The 17,624-nt window shown below is 36.5% G+C and overlaps 1 protein-coding gene, 1 long non-coding RNA gene and 1 pseudogene across 3 annotated transcripts; 1 reads left to right on the top strand and 2 right to left on the bottom strand.

Moving 5' to 3' along the window:
* Positions 1 to 101: 101 nt before the first annotated feature.
* Positions 102 to 3,659, bottom strand: LOC110824227 (ubiquitin-conjugating enzyme E2 14). The gene is made up of 5 exons (XM_022054802.2): positions 3,434 to 3,659; positions 3,218 to 3,320; positions 2,241 to 2,338; positions 2,049 to 2,149; positions 102 to 591 (listed from the first exon to the last, which is right to left on the bottom strand). The coding sequence occupies exons 1-5, from the start codon at positions 3,477 to 3,479 to the stop codon at positions 436 to 438; spliced, it is 504 nt and encodes a 167-aa protein (XP_021910494.1). The 5' UTR covers positions 3,480 to 3,659; the 3' UTR covers positions 102 to 435.
* Positions 3,660 to 6,321: 2,662 nt separating this feature from the next.
* LOC148268695 (uncharacterized) lies at positions 6,322 to 7,514 on the top strand. The gene is made up of 3 exons (XR_015816867.1): positions 6,322 to 6,588; positions 6,729 to 6,787; positions 6,912 to 7,514. It is a non-coding gene; the product is annotated as an uncharacterized LOC148268695 (long non-coding RNA).
* A 5-nt stretch (positions 7,515 to 7,519) lies between these two features.
* LOC110824130 (uncharacterized) lies at positions 7,520 to 10,600 on the bottom strand (annotated as a pseudogene). Its single transcript, XR_015816866.1, has 3 exons — positions 10,202 to 10,600; positions 9,868 to 9,928; positions 7,520 to 9,608 (listed from the first exon to the last, which is right to left on the bottom strand). The product of XR_015816866.1 is annotated as an uncharacterized LOC110824130 (transcript).
* Positions 10,601 to 17,624: the final 7,024 nt, after the last annotated feature.

Here is a 17,624-nt window from a genome sequence, read left to right as displayed (position 1 = left end):
TTCAAATTGCTTCGCTTGATTCTGTAACTCACACGTTCAAATCTAACTTAGAAATGTCGTCTATTTCTATTATTATACACGGAGATAAGAAATGGGTGGTGTGTTGAAAAAGGTAATTGATTGATGAAGCACATTCCAAAAACTCAAATTCCAAACTTCATAATCTCTTCTTCTTTAGACGTGAAAGAGTCCATTTTTTTTCTTTTTTCTTTTCTTTTTGTTTCTCTCTCTCTCTCTCTCTTTCATATCTAAAAAAAATTCATCAAAAAGAAACAGATATTTTCTAAATCCAAAATGGAGTACTACATGGCTTTCTAATCTTATATAATCTAACTGCTACAGATCCCTCCCACGTGAACATAGATAGAACATTCGTAGTTGATGCTTCTCGAGACAAAATATGTAGCGGAAACCAAACAGCAACTCATCATCAAATCACAACATTTCTTGTGATTTTCTGACGCATCGACTCACCCTCTTCCTGAATTCATCCTGCTTCTCTCTCCACTGTTTTGCAGCTTCAACATTTGCAGGGGATTCGTCGTTCGGGCTGGAAAGCATTGATATGATACTCAGGACAATGCTCTCAACCTGCAAATTTTGCAAGAGCAATGATGCATATTCTATGCAGAAACATAAATAGATCAGATACAAACAAGGCAAGGTATGATTTCCAAAGTTGTTGAAGTCTGTCATTTTCTAGACACTCTAAGGTACATAATTACTAGCACATTGAGCAAAACATGATCACTTTCATAACATAAAACTTGTAAATTTTACTGCCACTTCACAAATTATGCAAGTTAATAATTAGAACGCATTTAGGTGTGTTTTTTCCGCTGCTCTTCCCTCTATATAAGGCTCCTATATCCCTTCTTTCTTTCTTTTCTCCCTAACAATGGTCTTCCAATGCACATCTCAGTTTGTTACTTCACAAAAAATTTATTATCTCCAGACGTCAAAGACCCAAGAGAGAATTCCTAATTTCTCTTGTATTACTAGAGATTATTAAAAACAAACCTCCTTTTATTTTGATTGATAGCATCTCAAACTTAGGATCCACACGTGTCCCAAGCCAAACTAGATGCTTTGGCAAAGTCAAGTGTCAATCGTGCATAATTCCTCTCAGAGAGATCTTCTCTTGCTTTCTGCAGCCTGGTTACTACTACCCAAGGAAACTTAAACTCAGTCTTCCCTCTGAGCTAGGGACAAGTCACCTTTTCCACTTCCTAGAAAGGACATGTTTACTTAGTAAAGAAATGGAATAACAGAAGAAAACTAGAAATCATGAAGTTCCAACACCTAAAATTACTTTTTCACCCAACAATTGTTTTGAAACTATCACAACACAAAGTACTTCCAACTGACTGTGTTAGTTTCCTGTGCATCCAATGTGCCAAAGAATCATATAATATAATGTCAGTATCTCACCCTAACCAACCTGAGCAATCTCTAAAAAACTAGAGTTGTGCTAGGTTTAGAATAAAACCTCAATCTGGGCAAAGGAGAGCCCATTGGTACAAATCTACAAAATTCAGTCTGGTACTGATCTCATCTCCTGTCCTTATAGTTGCCCACCACCAAGAGGCACTGCCAATTAGAACTGCCATCAGATGGCAAAGCCACATACTGTATTGACAATATGCACGAATGCAGATATGTAACCGTATATATATAAGCTTTTCAGCACTCACCCATTATCCCTCAGACATCATGGTTCTTACATGCAAATAACAATGTGTTTGTCCAAAAACACTTGCCTTAATCTTGTTGATGGTTAGGTTATATGCACTTGAAACAGGAGAGGAGAGCTATAATTAATTATGTACAAATAATATCATCAAAAAAGGGCTACTGCATCATGTGAAGATAGTTATTGACTGGACTTTGGTTAATATGGTGCTGCATCAACATATCACAAGATATAGTGGTACAATGCAAATAAATATGTCAAGTAACATAAAGCAAAGGAAACATTAGCAGTTTACACATAAGAACATGGGGGAATTTTAGTAAGGATAAAACATCGTAAGAATTGAACAGAATACCGTATGGACAGGACTCCAGCGCTCAGATGCAAGCTCATAACCATTTGGGTCATCGCCAGCAGGATGGAGAATTGATATGCAAACCTTCCCATCAGGATAAACTGTAGCTCAGACAGCAATTGTAAATGTTTAGATCCAGCTCACCAGAAAAAGAAATATAAGGTATTTCAAATTTACAGAAACAATATTGACCATTTGGATGCCAAATCTCTGAGGTAAACCTCACAGTTGGAGGACTGAGTGGATAATTGTCTGGAAAGCTCATAATGGCATTGAAGAATCCCCCTTCACTACAAGAGAAGAATTGTTTAAGAAAACATGTCAAGAAACATTTGAATGTCCATATTAGTGTATTTACCATATACAATACCTCAAAAGTAAGCAGCAATTATAATTAGCATAGATTGCAACATGCTAAACTGATATAGAAACATTGACTTTCAGAACAAGATGCCATTGCTTAACAGATTCTCTTGGGAACTAGAGCAAGGAATCTAATGCCAGTTCCTGGTTATGCTACCTACAGATGAGAGTTCAATTACAGGAAACTCATAAGAAATCACCATTTAAGCAATAACTGAATGGCATGACATCACCAATCAAAGATATGAAATAATAATTACCAGTAAACCAAGTAACTCACTGAATAAGTAAACAAAGATCCAGAACATTAAAGTAAGAATAGACCAAGAACCTTATATTAACATGCGACTTTCCAAATAATGAGTTCATACCTAAACACGAAAAAGGCACCATTAAAGACGAAACTAGTCAGTTAGATCTCAGTTACCAAATATAATCAGATAGTAATCCAATCAATTTACCAATCCCAAAATTTCTAAATTAGAACATCAAAAGCCAAAACCACAATATTAAGGATCAAGCTGCAATTACTCATTAAGCACTTTGGTGACAAAATCATATTCAAAACAAAGCAAACAGAACTGTATGAATACACAATCACACCATCCCTTCCAAGAAAAAGGGGAAAATATCAAACACCCATAAAGCCCAAATCACAATGAATTGCCACCAGCAACCGATCATTCAAGATCAAACAAACACAACCCAAGAACTTCAAACAGAACATACCCAGAGAAACAAAACCCAGATGATTAACATAAAAATATTCAAAATTTACAAAAGAAAAACACAATTCGATCACTCACTAGAGAGTATCCGGAGGTCCCATAATGGAAACACTCCATTCGAAAACGTTGTTCTCGTTAACCAACCCCGCAGAGAAACCATCAACGGGATTCTTACACAGATCTGCAACCAAGTAATCAATCGATTAACACGGATAAAACCATTTGACTAATTTGTAGAATTAAAAAATTAAGAGAGCCGTGAAGAATCGATTGAAAAATTCAGTGGGTGCTGACCTTTGAGCTGCTTCTGAAGAAGGAGACTGGCTTGAGTCGAAGCCATCGGAGAGAGAGGATTCGGGGGGGGGGGGCGAGGGAGGGAAAATCAGAGAAGAAGAATATATTGATTTTATTATAGTGAAGGGGCCAAGGAGGCGCAGTTGGAGATTTTATAGACAGCACAAACCGGCTTCTTTCTTTCTTTCTTCTTCAAACTTTTTCCTTTTCCTTTTCCAGTTCTTCTTTTTTCTCATTTTCTTAAATTTTATTTCCACATTAGATAAATAATAAAAAAAAGTGGTTTCAGTAATTTGAATCTCATACTATTTTAATTCTATTCCAAACTTGAAAAAGTATCTACTTTTTTGTAATATATTATTTATTGCTGATTTGATTATTAAACTCTTGCTAATTTGTGTTTTATTTATTTTTTTAATTAAGAATTATCTTTTTGTTATATTTCAAAATTTATTTTCCTTGTAATTACGTCAATCAATTAATAAAATCATTTCAACATTTAATTTTTTAAAATTAAAAACTAAAAATTTAATGAGTACTTTTTTTTTAAAATTTTACTAAATTATTTGGGAATTTTAGAAAGAAAAATGTATTTTAGGTAGCTTATGAGCTCCTCCTATATATATATATATATATATATATATCCACATGTTATGTTTTCTATGTTATAATCAAAATTAAAGTAGTATTGAGAGGCTGTGTTGTATTTTCAAGATTTAAAGACTATATATATATTTAAATATTTTTTTCTGTTTAATGAACTATTTTACTTTCCAACTACCCAGCCTCCAATTATTTTTCCCTTTAACTCATTAATTATTATATATATATTTTTTAATAAGATATGAGATTTATTGCTATTTATTTTACTTAATCTTTGATATTTAAACTTTAAATTATATCATGGGTGCAACCCCAAACAAAATTATATTATATTTGTTAAATTTGAATTTAGAATTTTTTTTTTTCATGAAATGTGAAATACAATTTTTAGATTGATAAACTTTAGATGTTTGTTGAAAAAAATTATTAAAATAATATTTACGGTTTCTGTATAGTATTTTAATAAATATGTGCTTATGAAACTTTTTTAAGTAATTATTTTATTAGTATATGAAATTTTCACCCATAAAATTTAATTGATGAAAAAAATGACAAATAATATATAATTTTAAGCTTGATAAATTCTTATTGCATGCAAAGCAATGATGATATATATATATATATAGATATGATAAGCAATAAAAAAAGGATGGTAACTTCAATATGAAGGATCCTTAATTTGGTTGTGTTGATTACCATTTAGCATTAACATGAAAAAATAAAACTATATTTTATTGACTACTAATTCCTAACATCCTTCCAACTCCTAAATTAAGTTTTGGTAGCAGAATCTTGGATGCATACCACACAATGAGCAAAAGCTGAAATAAGTAAAAGGGATGCCTGTGATACATATACATATACATATATATATATATGCATGTATGTATAGCTAGGGAATGGGGTAAAGATTCTCAAGTTTTTTTCACTTTGAAATACCCCAGATGTTATTATATATATATAAATTTTATGATTGTTAGGTAGATGGTACATAAAGAATGGCCATGGATGCAGTTTGCTTGAAGAAAGCATATTTGTACATTATAATGTTTTATAATGGCCTTTGGTGAGTGTGGCTATAAGAGCTTTTAATTTTAAATTCATATTAAAAAAAAATATACAATATAACTAATAATAATAATAATAATAATAATAATAACAAAAAATACCATGAATATATATTTTTCACCTACCGTGTGTTTAAGTAGTAAAATTTTAGAAAATTAAATCAAACAAAAAATACTAATTGATTTACTGATTGATTTAACCTAAATTACATAATGTTGTTGTGTTTAATTTAAAATATATTGTATTATATTAAATTAATAAATTCTAATGATTTAACGTATGTAAATAATTTGTATGTTTGATGCAAAATCAAACCATTTACACTCATTCTCACTCTTAAATGAAACACTTATAATTTAATAAATTAATGGGATACTTAGTGTTGTTAATTGAATCTCTAACAATGTTTGATGAAGATGGATAATTATTAGGTTGAAAGGAGGCCCAAATTGAGGTGAATGAATTTGAAATTGAAATGGGCAAAACCCCAATTGGCCCAAATCAACATTCATACCACAAGACCTAATGACTTTTGTGTGTCTTGAGAAATTTATTTCAAGTAGAATAAAAATCTTATTAAGCAAATGATACAAAAATAATTATTAGGGTTTATTGATTCCCTTTGTTTGACCAAAGTAAGTAGACAAGAGAGGCTAAAAAGAAAAAGAAAAAAAAAAAAGAAAAAGAAAGAGACAAATAGGTGAGAACCCACAAGCATAATAGTAGTAAGCCAAAGAAATTAGAATAAAATCAAAAATCTCAAATTCACTAATAAAAAGCAAGACATTGACAATATGTATATTAATCATATCAACTTAACTTGTCTCATTATGGGTAAATCAAGCATTCAACATCATTACCATTTTGAAGAAACTCTTCCTCATTTAATTATGGCTATTTGACCTCTTTTGGTTATGCATAAAATATATATATTGTAATTAAATAGTTTAATATTTAAGAATAACATAAACTTTAAAATAGCCTAAACAGTTCAAAAAAAGAAAGAGAAACTTTTGGTTGGGCAAAAGGGGACAATAGAGTTGATGGCCTAATGATTTGGTTTTGTTGATATCAGAGAAATAAAAGGTCCAAAACAGTGTAAATGAAATTTTTAAGATTCATCCCAATTAAGAAAATTTATATTATAATAGAAAAAAATTAGTGAATATGGTAAATTTCATTGATTATTCCAATTATTTGAAATAATACCCTATAATTTCATTTTCCATACACACTTTCCTAACAAGTTTCAAATAGTAGCAAAGACAAGTTTCAAACAGATGATGATTGACATGCATCAATTATAAATTCTCCACATCTTCACCTTCAAGCCCCAGAAATGACCATGAGCTTTTTTATACCTGCAGCAATGAAGAGAAAACAGAGTACTCCACTTTGTTTCATCTTCTTTGGAATTCTTCTTCTTCTTCTTCTTCTGGCTCGTCCATCATACCGCTACTCCCCATCCATGACAGGTCAAGCAGGTGCAAGTAAATGTATATATTTATGTCTGTATGTGTGTGTACATATATGTTGTGTGTGTGTGTACCTATCTAATCTACTTCAACTTTTTTGTTACCAAAAAGAAACATCATCTGATTTTTTGTTGATGTACTTTTCGTAGTTGATGTCAAACTTAAAGCTGCAGAAAGCAGAACAAGCTTAGCTACTTGGGGGATTGAGGTAACTATAATGTTACTTCTGTTCTATGTACACAGATAGACGTACATATATATCATCTCGTTATAGTTTGATACACATATAGATATGATTTACTGATGGGCGGTTTGTTTTAATGGAAAATAAGAGCAAATATGGGAGGCGTTTGAAGCTAAATAATAAGAAGGAAGGATCAGGACCCAATCCGAAAGGGAACAAGAACCCACCATCAAAGCCATGACACGCTTCATTTTGTACTATTCTTTTTTTGGGGTAGAGAAGATGATGTTGGTTATGCTGCTCTTTTGGGATATTAATCAAATTTCAGTTCAAATTCTTGGCAGATGCACTATAATATTATATATTTAAATAGATTCAGTGGCATATAATCTCTTTCTTAATTAAATTAATAGATATATAGACGTAGTTATAGTATAGATGATATCTTCTAACTTTTTATTCTTTTCAGCAAGAGGGTCAAAAAGATTTTCATAGTTTTACTCAATATTGCAAGTGGAAGAACAAGACACGAAGAGTTTAGATCTTAGTTGTTAATTTGGAAAATTATGTCATTTTTTTCTTAAAAATATGTAAAAACAATACCATAAAGATAAAAAATCTTCATTGTTTTAAAGAAAACTAGATATATATCATATACTACACAAAATATAATTGCAGCGAAATGCGTGTCTGTGTGTGTATATGGATCACTAACAAATTTACAACCTACCACTGCAATACAGCAGGCCTAAGAAGTAAAAGGAAGAGAAACAATATATTCATCAGTATCATGACCAAGAAAATAATTGACACTTTCTTGGATGAAAAGAGAAAAGAAAAATCTAACCAAACAGATGCTCGTCCTTAACAAATTATCATGATCAACACACTTTTCCTCGGACGTCATGATCACCTAAAAAGGTTACAACGGGTATGAAATCAGAATACTAAAAATGTAGGACAAAAAAATGCATATTTCATTTCAAGGTTTCCTTTATGGAATGAGGTTAGAAAACAATGAAGCACCGGCCACTCTTAACAATCTTTGCAAATTCTCGCCCTCACATCACTTTTATTCGGGTCAATAAAAGCTGCTCATTCGCTCCATGGTGAAGGGCGAAGGCACACACGGACCTCGTGTTCTTCTGGTCCTACATGATGTTTTGGCACCATGATCTCCAGCATTGTTCCTGTTTCGTCATGGTAGGCCTCTAATTTAGCATCTTCTGGAATGCGGTTTGGAAGGGAAATTTCCCTGATGAATTCCCCGGGAGGGCAGTGCTCTGGTGTTGGATCTGTTAGCTTAAAAGTCCTATCACGTCTCTTAATGAATGGCATGCGAGTCGTACTCACACAAGATATTTTAACAATCCCGTGTGAGGGAGTATTTCTCCATGTAACTTTCACCTTCTCAAGATCTGCAAAAGGCAAGCTGACAATAATCAAGAAACCCTGGTCATCTTCGTATATTGTTTTGGCTGCTGTAACTGGTCCTAATACATTCTTCATCACTCCACTAAACTCATTCAACCATGGCAGCTCGACTGATTGGATTTTCATGTCCAAAACTATGTCGGAGTGTGAATTATTAGAACAGGAGTCGTCACTATTCCCGAGTGGAAAATAATCCTTCTTGCGTTTGTTGCAGATAGGTGAGATATCAATCACATCACTACTCGTATAGTCTGATGGCTGAGTTGACAAGTTCAAACCAGTGCCATTTAGCAACTTCTTTGGATGGAGATTCCCATTACTGTTTAGCGGAGGAAGGTGTCGCTCAAGCTCGAATTCTGTATTTGGAAGGTTCCTCCATGAGGAAAAGTCACTTGCTTCAGGTGGAAGAGAGAAATTTAAATCCCTTCCAGTGAGCTCCATCCACTTCTTTTTCTCTTCCTCATCAAGATTCATGAGGTTGGGAGATCGAACAAGTTCAATGCCATGAAGACATTGAGGATTAGAAAGACCACGGTAATGCTTCCTCTGCATCCTGTGAGATCGAACAAAACCTTTATCCACACTGAATGGAAATGGGCGTTCTCCTTGACGACAATGACCATTCATGTAACTCCTGAGCTGCATTTTCCCAAGTGCATTTTCAGGCTTTTCCTTGAAAACCCACATATATATGTTCTCCATATCATGCTGAACCAAAAAAGCATCAAGCTGCAAGTCTGCTTTCTCATACCCAGACAAACCATTGCTGTCTCTAATCATCTTACACTTGGACTTCTCATTTAAAACAGGCTTGAAATAGAAAGTAAAGAAGAACCAAGCACCCCATATGCTATCAAGCCGCTTGTTCCACTTCTTCGCAACTTTTGGGACATTAACAACAGCCTCAGCCTCATAAATTTGAGGTCCAAGGACAACATCTAAGACATCACAAGGGTCATTCCATGTCAGTGGAGGTGGGCTAGCCTCCGATGACAGAGGAAGATTGATGTCAGGTGGCCGGGAAAGGAGAACTGATCGATTAATCTCCCTCTCCAATTCATCACGTGTGAAAGTTCCTGAATCAATTGATAGAAGTGTGGATGGATGATAGTTCTCCATTGATAAGGTTGTGAGAAGTGCTTCTCCCATATTTCTTTCTGCCTGTTTTTTCACTCTGCTTCTCCCTTATAGGGAGTTCTCTTGTTATCCCACAATGGTTAAACAAAGGAACCCGATTGGCATATTCATGAATGCAGAAGCCAATACTAAAGAATTGTCCGTCAATCCACAAATCCACAAAAGCATCTCATGAATATCTTCATGTTCCGAAGGCACACAAATCTCCACCACAAAAACTCGTAGCGACTCATCAATCAGTATACAAGAAGGCCGACCAAAAACATCATTAACACTGCAAGATAAGAATAAGCGGAACCTGAAAACATCAGGATATAATCCCAACACACTCAAAATTCTATTTATGCAGAAGCAAACAGCATACGAAAATAAGTATACATGCAACAGATTATGTAGATTTAAAAACAAATTCTAACCTGCTTTACAGCTGAAGAAGTAAAATAAATTGAAACTGAAATTAACATCCAAAATCGTTTCTTAACCAATTTCTCATTCCAGATAAATAAAGAATTTTTTTTAAAGGAAAATATCACCTATACTTGAACAAATCTGTGCTGGTAAGCTCGCTCAAGTAAATACTTTGACTTTTGTGATCTAAAATAACCAACAAAAACATTATTGATTTGATCATTCGCGCGACCAAACGAGTAAAACAGGAAAAGGATCCAACATTCCCCAAACCGCAAACCACCTAAAAGAAATCTACTGAATACAGGAAATAAAGTACATGATCAAATCAATCAAATCAGCCGCATAAAAGGGGGGGGGGGGGGGGGAACCCTAACCCTAGAAATTAAATCTACAAATTAGAAATAGAAAGTAAGAAAAATATAAATCAAACAGATATTCGATGATTTCCCTTTTTACCTAAAAAGAGAAGCTTGGAATCCACAGAGAACAGAGAGCTCATCCAGCGATCTTCATTTTGAGAGAGAGAGAGAGAGAGAAAGAGAAACGAGGAGACGGAGGACGGTGTCTGTTTAAAGACGAAGTTTACGTGGAAAAGTTATCCACCAGTTAACACCTACGCCAGCCGTCCGTCCGGACTTTTTCTAGACACCGTTAATTGACGATAACGGTGACGGTGCATTTTGACCGTCCCCAAGCATGAGTCAAACTGAGCGTCTACGGATGTGCATAGCACGTGATTATATTTAGGCACAGTATGATTAATTTAATTAATTTAGTCAAATATATAATTTAATAAAATAATTTATTTAAATTGCTCTCTCTGAAAACCCTAAAGTGTCTTGTTTGCTCTCAGCCGCCGCCCCTAAACCACCGAAATCCTAAACCGCCGATTACAGGATGCTACTCTCTCTCGACGTCGCCTTAACGGAAAAAAGAGGATGTGCTGCCTTGCCCGGAAACAAACCGGTCAAGAAGAAGGTTAAGATAAGGCCGGACGAAAATCACTCTACATTTCCTGTTGAGCACAAGAGTATGGAGGAAGGGATGATGGACGGAGCGATGGAAGTAGAAGAGACGCCACCCGACCCGGAAGCGAGCCGAATACGGTGGAACGACGCGACTCGTGCTGGGGCCGACCGTCTCGCGTCGATGGCAGGCGAACAGGGCCTGGTCCCAACGCCGATGGGAGGAGATGCGAAATCAGGGGCGGTGGAACAATCTGGTGCGACCCGCCCTGCGTGTCCGAATGAGACCCGGCCGCTCGCGATCCAGGGGCTGTTTGTGGAGGATGAGCCAATGGTGGAGGCAACGATGGTTGTCGGTAAGCCGGCAACAGCAACGGCTCTCGCCTATCCTGGTGCGACCCGACCGGCGGCCCCAACCTTGCTCCGGTCTGGTGTGAAAAATTTGAGTGTGAAAAATTTGTATACGGTGGCTGTGATTGGGGATGGGGCTTATGGAATGGGCGGAGAGGTGGTAAATTTTAGACAATTTACAGGCGAGAAACCGCAAACCACACACCTTGAGGAATCACCTTTCCTGCAGAAAGCACCGAATGTAAAACCCTCTTTGGAGATAGACTTATCAATAGTCATCAGGATACTAACAATCGAGATGAAATTGAGATCAGAGATGGGGATGCTAGTTTCGGCATGGAGAATGGAATACTGAGAATCAATTTTTTGGATAAGGTGCATAACCTCCTAGCGCAAAATATGAAACGTACAGTGATTACTCAACTGTTTGGGAAGCCGATTGGGTATAAAGCACTATGAGCAAAATTTCATAGTCTGTGGAAGTCTACTGATCGATTACATCGATTGACCTCAATAATGATTACTATATGGTCAAGTTCCACTCGACAAAGAACTACCTGTACGTTCTGACTGATGGCCCATGGATTATATATGGTCGTTACCTCACGGTGCAACTTTGATCCCCCAGTTTCTCTATTGTTAACCCTGATATAATTAATGCGGTAGCCTGAATGCGTTTTCTTAGCCTCCCGATCCATTATTACCATAAGAGCATGATCAAAGCTATCTCCAGGGTGATAGGGAAGGTATTTCGCATTGACTATAATATTGAATCCACAGAATATGGCAAGTTTGCTCGATTAGCAGTTGGAATTGACCTGGCCAAACCACTCATTTCTAAGTTCATGCTGGATGGGCGCCTATAGAGAGTGGAATATGAGGGTTTACCTATTATATGCTTCGATTGCAGACTTTATAGGCACCTTAAATGCCAATGTAAGAAAAATGCTGAGACGGAGATTGAAAACTATGGTCCTTGAATGCAAGTCCAATGCAAGGGGAGGAAAGTTGGAAGTAAAAACCCTATCCTACCAAGTCAAGGACTAAATATCCTAAGAGAGAATAATAAGAATGGGTCAAAATTTAGTATGACTGTGGATATAAAGGGAGCCCTAGAAGGACCAAATTGGCTGGTGGTTAAAACTCCTAAATAAATAGGGGTCTCAAGTGAGAGACAACCCCCAACGAGCAAAGAGAAAGCGTCGGTGGTGGAAGACAGTGATCAAAAGACGATAGATGCCCTTTTCGAAATCATGGGTTCTACCATGCTGGCCAATACTAAGCCCATAATTGGACGTATGATGTCCATGAATAATATGGTTGGAGAATTTATCGGGACAAAGGTACGCATCAGCCTCGTTGGCGTAAGAATGACTAATAATGAGAAGTTTGTAATAAGTCAGGGCACTACTACACTAGAACTTTCAAAGAATACCATTGTAATAATTAAAGATATGGCGGACCCAGACCACGAACTCAATTGGTCCTCCCTCCATAGTTCCATGCCACCAATGATCTCCTTGAGAGATCGCATCAGACTGGTAGTCAAACCTCCTGATAGACTTGGTATCAGTAAAGACATAAAAATTAATAAGACCTTTAAAAAATAAGGTAAGGATAAGAAATGGGACGAGGCAACTACATCCACTAATTCTACTACAATCAACCCTCTTTTGTCTAAAATTCAAAAGGTTGTCAATAAGGATGTAAATCTTGTTTCGAGCGCGGTCGATGCCCTTCAAAAAGAGCAAGCATAGTCCTTCTCCTGAGCATCAGCTCCTCTTTCTCTTACTCTTACCCTATGGATTGCTTATTTCTTATATGACATTGTTAGGGCGCTGCAAAAGCTAGTCTCTGGCGTGCCCTAAAGTTATTTATTAATATCCACAACCCTGCCTTGGTTGTGTTGTTGAAGCCCAGGACAACAGGCAAGAAAGCGGATAAAGTGATCAAGAACCTGGGCTTCAACTACTCCCATAGAGTTGAGGCGGTTGGTTTTTCGGGGAGCATTTGGATGATGTGGAGAGAGTTTATCCGGTTAGTGTGGACTACAACCATCGTCATTTTATCCATTCCAAGATAAGTAGGAATAATGGTCGGAAAGATTTTTCTCTCTCTATGTTTATGGGAGCCCAAACCCCTAGAAACGAAAAGACCTTTGGGAGGAGCTCACCACTATCGGGCATAACTTGGATCGCCCTTAGCTCCTTATTGGGGATTTCAATGTCATACTAGAGTCGGACGATCGAAGAGGGGGGCAAATTACACGGTTTAAAGATTGCACTCTTTTTAACCAGTTTATTGATGTTAATTCTTTGCAGCAGCTTGATTATGTAGGACCGAACTTTACATGGCGATGTGAGACCCTTTTTCAACAGCTTGATAAAGTTATCTGTAACTAAAGATGGTTCAACCACTTCCTGGAGGCCATTGTTCACTACCTTTCAAAAGTGTAATATGATCATAGGCCTATCATGATTATCCTTTACACCTGTCACTCTCACAATAAGGACCCCAAGCCCTTTCGCTTTTTAGCTGCGTGTCTATCCCACCCCGATTTCCCTAACTTGGTTAGGAAAAATTGGGAAAACCATATTTTTATCCATGAGAACATTAGTAACTTCAGCGAGACTGTGCATGACTGGAATAGAAATGTGTTTAGCCATATCACTTAAAGAAAACGGATCCTCCTAACAAGACTGGATGGGATCCAACGGGCATTGGAGAGACACCACTCTGTTCGGCTTCAATAGTTGAAAAATTACTTGAAAGAGGAATTAGAGGGGGTGTTACTGCAAGAAGAGATGCTCTGAAAATAAAAATCTCGATGTAATAGGATTTCTCTAGGAGACAGGAGCACCAAATACTTTCATGCCCAAACTATCTTTAAAAAGAAAAAGAACAAAATTAGTATGGTTAAGGATGGAGATGGTAACTGGAGTACCGATGAAGGCAAGCTTCGGGTAATGACCTCCACCTTTTTTTAGAACCTTTATATGGCCGAAGAGGGACTCATACAATAGTACCCTGTTAGAGGCTTGTTCCAAAGTTAACAGTGACTATGGTCATTCAATTGGACTATAAGATTACAAACCATGAATTTACGACGCTTTATTTAGCATGCACCCATTGAAGGCCACCGAAGTGGATGACCTTCATACAACATTCTTTTGAAACCAATGGGAGATTGTGGGTGAGTCGGTATGTGCAATGATCAATGGTGTCTTTTATGGTGAACAACTATCTGCTAAGATCGACAAGACTCTTATTACCATCATCCCTAAAGTTGCTAGAGCATAGACTATTAAAGAATTTTGTCCGATCAGCTTATTAACAGTGTTATATAAAATTATTACTAAACTCATTGCCAATAGACTCAAGCACTTAATGCCTTTTTTGGTTGGCCCTACCCTAAAGCTAGTAAGAATATCACGGATAACATTATTATTGTCCAAAAAGTGGTCCACTCTATGCGACATCTGCGGGGGAAAGATAAATGGATGACCATTAAGGTGAACTTAAAAAAAGCTTATGATCACATTCATTGGGAATATGTGAAGGACACTCTGCTTGATGTTGGTCTCCCTCCTAACCTTATCAGAATCATCATGCAGTGTATCTCGTCTTATTCCATGCAATTGTTGTGGAACGGCTGTCTCATCCAGGAGTTCCAGCCTACTAAAAGCATCCGACAAGAGGACCTGCTTTTACCCTACATATTTGTGTTATGCATGAAACGGCTATTTCATTGCATCAATACCTGGGTAAGAAATAGTACGTAGAAGCCGATCCGCCTTAGTAAGAAAGGTCCTGCCCTTTCACAACTCTTCTTTGCAAATGACCTAGTACTCCTTGGGAAAGCCACTGAGGACCAGACTCAGGTTATAAAGGAAGTCTTAGAGGGTCTTTGTGCCAGCTCGAGCCACAAGGTGAGTGCGACCAAAACATTTATTTTCTTTTCTTATAATCTTACCACGGGTGAGGGAAGTCGTCTTAGTAAGATATTTGGGTTTCAAGTTTTCAATAATTTTGGTAAGTATTTAGGAGTTCCCTTGCTAAATGAAAGAGTAAACAAAGATACTTATCATTACATTCTTGATAAGATTAATCAAAAGCTATCTGGCTAGAACACTCACCTTCTGAGGTCAAGGGAGTGACAACCGAAAAATTGGCATTATTAGTTGGATTGATATGTGCATGCCTTACGATGCTGGGAGAAGCGGACTTCGGTTTGTCCACAAGCAAAACTAAGCTTTCCTAATGAAATTGGGTTTTTCTATAGTTGCGAAACTCAATCTACTATGGGTCTAGGTCATCACCCACAAATACAGATGGTCTGGCTTATCGCAGAGTTACAAGCTGACCGGACCAATTTTCCATTTTTGGCGCAACCTTAACCATCTTTGGACAGATCTTCGTATGGGCATCAAATGGTCTATTGGATTGGAAAGAAATGTTAGGTTTTCAGAAGACTGTTGGTTGAGGGACTTGGGGCCGCTTAAGCTTTTGGCTTTCGCACCTATTGCTGAGCATGATCTCTATAGATGTGTCAGGGATTACGTGGTGTCGTCTAGCCAATGGAACTGGGAAGTCCTGCACCGAGTGTTGCCGATGGACACGCTGTTCCAGATGGTTGCGGTACCAATCCCTAGAGATGATAATATCCCGGACTCCTGCTTTTGGGATATGATGAGCTTTGGGTGTTTATCAGTTAACTTGGCCTACGCCCTCTTGGAGAGCGAACATTGACATTCGGATGATAGAAATTAAAGAGACATTTGGCGTTGGCAGGTGCTCAACGGGTGTGTACGTTCCTTTGGTTGGCTGCTAAGGGGAAGATCTTAACGAATTGGGAGAGATACCAACGTCACATGTCCTCTATTATGGAGTGCAGTTGGTGTGGTGACCCTATTTATTGAGGATGTGGATCATGTCCTCCATAATTGCAGCGTGGCTAAACTGCTGTGGTTGAAGATCATACCTGCTGAAGCGCATTCAACTTTTTTCTATGGTACTGTTGATAAGTGGTTGATGCTGAAACTTAAAAACAACTGGCCCTAGTGTAAAACAAGTCAAGATTGGATAGTGACATTTGAACTTACTTGCTGGAGCTTGTGGAATTACAGGAATAAGTTTATTTTCCAAAAGAGTGAGAGTAGCATCGATGAGCTTGCTAAGGACTCATGACTTATTATACTTTTATAGCTAATAATATGAATATTTACTTTTTTTTTTTTCAGGTATGGCACACAGGTCAAAAAAGCTTGTAGCTTAGCAAAGATGATACTTATCGTGCGGCTACCAACCTCGTCTGCTATGGCGGACTTATTAGGGATGAGGATGGTGTTTGCCAAAGAAGCTTCAGTAGGAAGATTGACAGATGTTCAATGCTTCAGGCCGAGCCTTGGGGTGCACTCGATCGCCTTCAACTCACTTGGCATTCTAGATTCTGTCATATTATCCTAGAAATAGATAACGTTTTGGTGGTGCAGTTACTTACTGAGGAGAATTATAACACTAATGCATCTACCGCTCTCGTTCGTGATATCAAACACTTGATATTATAGGACTGGCATGTCAGGATCCAACATGTTAATCGCGAGGGAAATAGATGCGTTGATTGGTTGACAAATGTCGGCATCTCTCTACCGATGGGCCTCCACTCTCATGTTCATGTGCCGAATGATCTCCAATATCTCTTCACTGATGATATCATGGGTGTCTGTCTCCTACCTCCGGATGTGCATGACTATATCTTAATTGTTTTTTTTTACTTTTGTCTCTTTTTGTACAAAAATAATAATAATAATTTATTTAAAATTAAGGCTTAACTTTTTTTTATATATTTCTAATTAAATATAAAACTTAGGGGCATGACAAGCCAACTGCAAACATGTGTAAAGTTAGTGGGCCCGGTGTTGCATCATATATTTGTTGGTTATCAATATCCTCCCATCTACTTTTCTAATTATTATTTTCGTTATTATTCTTCCCACCACATACATGTATGTATTATATATGCATATATATGAGTATTATATAATTGAAGTCAGCATGTGGGTTCTTTACTCTACCTATCAAAGATTATAAATTATGCAACTCTTATTAGGATAATCACAATCCCAAAAAAATATGAAGAAAGAAATGTTGAAGAGACAAGAAGCTCCTGGCCCTATTTATGGGACGGTTTTATGTGCTTACATAGATATAGATTTTAAATTCATTTTATTTTAAAGTTTATTTTTTTCATATATTTTGAAGGGACACTTGACTTTTTTTATTTTTTGGGTCCAAGTTCTTAGAAATATATATTTTCACATTATTATTTGATACAATATCAAAATCAAAAATACGAGAAAAATAAAATTTAATAAAATAATTTATTTATGAGTTTAATTCAATAAGTTTATATATATAAAAAATTTATTAATATATAAATAAGATATTAAGTTACTATAAAAAGTTTTTTATAATTCAGCGATATAATTTCTTTATTAAAAAAAATTAAAAATTTTACTCTTTTATTTTTATTATATTATTTGTCTCTCTTGAAGTTAAATTTT

Source organism: Carica papaya, chromosome 2 (genome assembly GCF_054855325.1).
Source record: "Carica papaya isolate Zhongbai chromosome 2, ASM5485532v1, whole genome shotgun sequence".
Lineage (NCBI taxonomy): Eukaryota > Viridiplantae > Streptophyta > Magnoliopsida > Brassicales > Caricaceae > Carica > Carica papaya.
This window is presented reverse-complemented; position numbering and strand designations above follow the sequence as displayed.

Coding starts and splice junctions, on each gene's coding strand:
- LOC110824227 (XM_022054802.2), bottom strand. CDS start 3,479: ATGGCTTCGACTCAAGCCAGTCTCCTTCTTCAGAAGCAGCTCAAAG. Junction 3,321..3,433: donor TCTTCAGAAGCAGCTCAAAG/GTCAGCACCCAC, acceptor ACTTGGTTGCAG/ATCTGTGTAAGAATCCCGTT. Junction 2,150..2,240: donor AGAGATTTGGCATCCAAATG/GTCAATATTGTT, acceptor TCTGAGCTACAG/TTTATCCTGATGGGAAGGTT.